At 42.9% G+C, this 3795-nt stretch overlaps 1 protein-coding gene across 1 annotated transcript; it reads left to right on the forward strand.

The window, feature by feature from the left end:
- Positions 1 to 3133: 3133 nt before the first annotated feature.
- On the forward strand, positions 3134 to 3389 carry V1514DRAFT_323002 (uncharacterized protein; the record flags this gene model as incomplete). The annotated part of the gene is made up of 1 exon (XM_066926165.1): positions 3134 to 3389. A coding segment is annotated over one exon (256 nt), but the record flags the coding sequence as incomplete, so codon positions are not given.
- Between the last annotated feature and the right edge of the window lie 406 nt (positions 3390 to 3795).

Here is a 3795-nt window from a genome sequence, read left to right on the forward strand (position 1 = left end):
AGATACGACCCCAGATCTTTTTGATGGCTGCCTTCCGAAGTTTCTTTAGAATATCCGGCAGAGCAGGATGGAAATGATCTAGGAATATAGTATTTAAGTAGACGAATGTGTTTATTATTGTCCAACATGCCGTTTTAACCGGAAGATCGTAGATGAGCAACTGGTTCAGTCGCCGTATGGTCCGCTTGGTGCACCTTCTCCCATTACTCCCGAAAGTCGTCAGTGCAGATGTATACGCCAAGATACCGAAATGTAGGGCCTGTCAGCGAAAATTCCATTGTATCAATTAACTGGGCAGTGAACAAGGGGGCAGGCGGGCCAAAACCAAACAAGAGAAACTTCTCTTTGAGTTCGCGAAACATATCGAGCGATTTTATGACTTGCTCGGCATCACGTCGCGAGGTCAGAATAAAAGAAAGGTCGTCCGCAAACTAGGACTGTTCACGGTACGATATCTGCATGGTTTTTCAATATCCGCATCCGCATCCGCATCCCCCAAAACATGCGGATATCTATCTGCAAAATTATATGCAAAGAAAATACATGCGGATACGATTATCTGCAAAAAAAAAGCCTGCGGATACGATATCTGCAAAAAATCATCACGTGACTCGTATTTTACTAGGGCGAGCGAATTAAAAGATCTTTGCCTTAATATGATTATATTATAATTAAAAGATATATTTTTCCTCCATTTGGGAGCTCTGACAACATTGCAAAGTGAAAAATAAGACGCGTCACCCGTACAAATGTTATTGTATGTTCGAGTAAAAAAGTTACGTTAAAACACTTGTGCCTGAACTTGCAATCAATAAATAGTAGTCTAATTTACAAGCTTAATTTTTAGTTTTTCTAACATCTATTATTTATAAATATTAAACATATTGACTACTTATACTGTTGCTTTGATTCATGGCAAATCGATATCGAATCAGAAGTTAAACAATAGGCCTCGTACTGTTTGCTGTGTACACACTGTGTAACTAACTACCACCTGGCTAACTTACATAACTTATGCTAAATAGTTATGTAATATCCACACATATTCTTACTAATAACCTTAATCTAAACCCTATTTATACGAAGCTAGTCTTAATTGGGACATTACCCGCATATCTGCAATTATCTGCAATATCCTCACGATATTGCGGATGCGATATCTGCAAAATCAAAAGCATGCGGATAGTCATCCGCAAAAATATCTACATACAAAAAAGACTGCAGATATTCATCCGCTGCAGGTATCGTATCCGCATTATCTGCACTATCCGCAATCCGTGAACAGCCCTACCACAAACACAGCGAGGCGTAACGGTTGCGTATCTGGGCGACATAGACCCGGGAGCCTAGCACGAAGTCAATGGCATAAAGGCTCCAAAGGAAGAGTAAACAGGACAAAAGCAAAAGCGTCTCCTTGACGAACGCCAGAGCAAATACTGAAAGGCGCAGTGAGCCAACCGTTGTACTGCACTGTCGTTGCATTAATGAAACTCAATGCCTTTTGTCTTAATCCAAACCGCGATCGCACTAGGAGCAAGTAATTATGCGAAACCGAGTCTTTTTTTTTTTTTTTTTTAATCCTTTATTTTAAGTACGTATAGAACTATAAAATTATGATGTACTGTGTGGTTGAATACAAAACTAACTGAACCAAATATACTGTGCCCATCCACATGGGTAATGTAACAGGGTGCGGGAATTCGTAGTCTGTATGCCAAACCAGTTAGTCTTAATTGGGATGACGAACTGGGCATACAAGGGAAATGTTCCTCTTATAATACAGTCACTATTCTACCCTAACCATTCTTCCACTCATACCCTAGCTAACTTAGTGTACATCTTATGTGCGCTTGTTTACAGGTAAGAGGTGCAGGAAAACCAGTCTCCTGGCCAAAACTGCACACACAGTTTATAAAAACAGTCTACATTCCAAGCTCACAACAAACCACAAATATGTCATCTGATCCCTTCCATAATTTGTCTTTGCTTGCCTTTCATCTGTTTATGTCAGTGCTATCGAGATCCCTGAATTTAAAGACCTTCTTAACCTTTAAATTCAATTCTCCAGATCCACTGGTTCTTGATCCCACAGGCTACCAAAACCAATACCTCGGTCTTGGAGCTGTTGAACCCACATGACTTGGCTCTCCTCATGAGAGACTGCCATGCCTTCTTTTATTCTCCATGACCTAGATGCTAAATGAGTTACATCAATCAGCTTGAATGTCACTTTGATTCCTTCCTGATCTCATAAGAGCCACTCTAGAGTAGGCATTTCAGCAACTTTGAATTCATCAAAAACCAATTTGCGTTCCACTGAAATCAGAGGACAGTCAATCGAAATATGATGAGGTGTTTGCACACCTTGGCCACACCAACAATCACTTATTATTATTATTATTATTATTATTATTATCCTTTATTTTAAGCAAACATGCAACTATTCCAGTTATGGCCTGCTGTAGTACAAATAATCTAATATAATTCTTATTCAGTGTCCATTTGGATGTCATAACAGAGAAAACCCGCCTTAATTTTAAGGGGAAAACCTGCTACCACTGAAAGTACAATCAAAATAATTTCCATACAATAAACTTTAACAATAAACCTTATCCGTGGGATCTAATCAAAATGGGATGACCTATAATGGCTGCCAAAAACCAATTGGGGTAGGAACCATAACCGTAGATGCAATAGGAGAGGAACCAAAATAAAATAAGGAATAAATTGATTTTCCAAATAACCGACAAATTTCAACTACATTGTAGTTAGAATGAGATTTAATCAATCAATCTCTTAAGGTATCTAAATTCTTTCGAAATGGATATTTCCCCCGCGACAGCGGCGCGCCCTCCAGGGCGCTCTGGTCCAGGGATGGATTCCCGTGGAGAAGTGGGCCCTCCGGGCCCAAACAACCAAATTGTGGCTGCGAGCTCTATTCAAAGCAGGCTTCATACGCTCAGGTAGAGCTACTTCGCCGCCGGATAGAGGAAACCATCGCCATGACGAGGCGGGCAGTCAAAATGCTAGCGGGCGTTTTGATATACGCCTTAAAGCTCGCCACCCAAACACGGTGGTGTACGAAAACGTTCCAGCCCCCTCAGCCAATCCGTCCTTGCAGCCGCTTTCCGGCATGAGTTCGGTGGCTCTCCTGGTATGTACTCTCTCTCGGCTGGAGGCCGCCATTTCGCCTTTGAGATCGCATGAGCTCAGCACCATCATTGCGACTCCTCTAAAAGTTCTTTCTACATTGTCCGCCCTCACAGCTCGTTACCTTCCTACAGCTGAAGAGTTGAAAAACTATCAGGTTTTGCAGGTTTCCAACGTTCCTCCATTCAAGGACGCTTCTCGGCTTCGCGATCTTTTGAAGCCTTTGTTCGAGCCTTACGGTGAGATTCTCAAAATCGAACCGGTTTTTTTCCCAAACTTTACCGTTAAAATCAAAACTGGAGAGTATTTGGTGAATTTCAAATTAGCGGATTTAGATAAACCTGTCCCTAGTTCTTTCGAGTGCACTGCCCGCAACTCGACCTTTCCTTTAACTGTTCGCCTCGATGGCAAAACCAATCCGGATGGGTGCTACTTTTGCCACTCACCCCGACATATTTGCAGAACTTGTCCGGTGGCACCTCCTTGCCGCTTCTGCCAGTCTAGAGCTCATTTTTGGGCTCGCTGCCCGCAACGCAAGGAGCAGCACCCAAGCGAGGCAAAGCCACAGGCTCGCTCCAACACTCATCGGGAGCCTACCACAGACTCTGGGGGGGGGGGGGGGGGGCGGCCGGGGGGGGGGCGGGC

This window comes from Lipomyces japonicus (genome assembly GCF_038497905.1).
Source record: "Lipomyces japonicus strain CBS 7319 unplaced genomic scaffold V1514scaffold_133, whole genome shotgun sequence".
Classification (NCBI taxonomy): Eukaryota; Fungi; Ascomycota; class Lipomycetes; order Lipomycetales; family Lipomycetaceae; genus Lipomyces; species Lipomyces japonicus.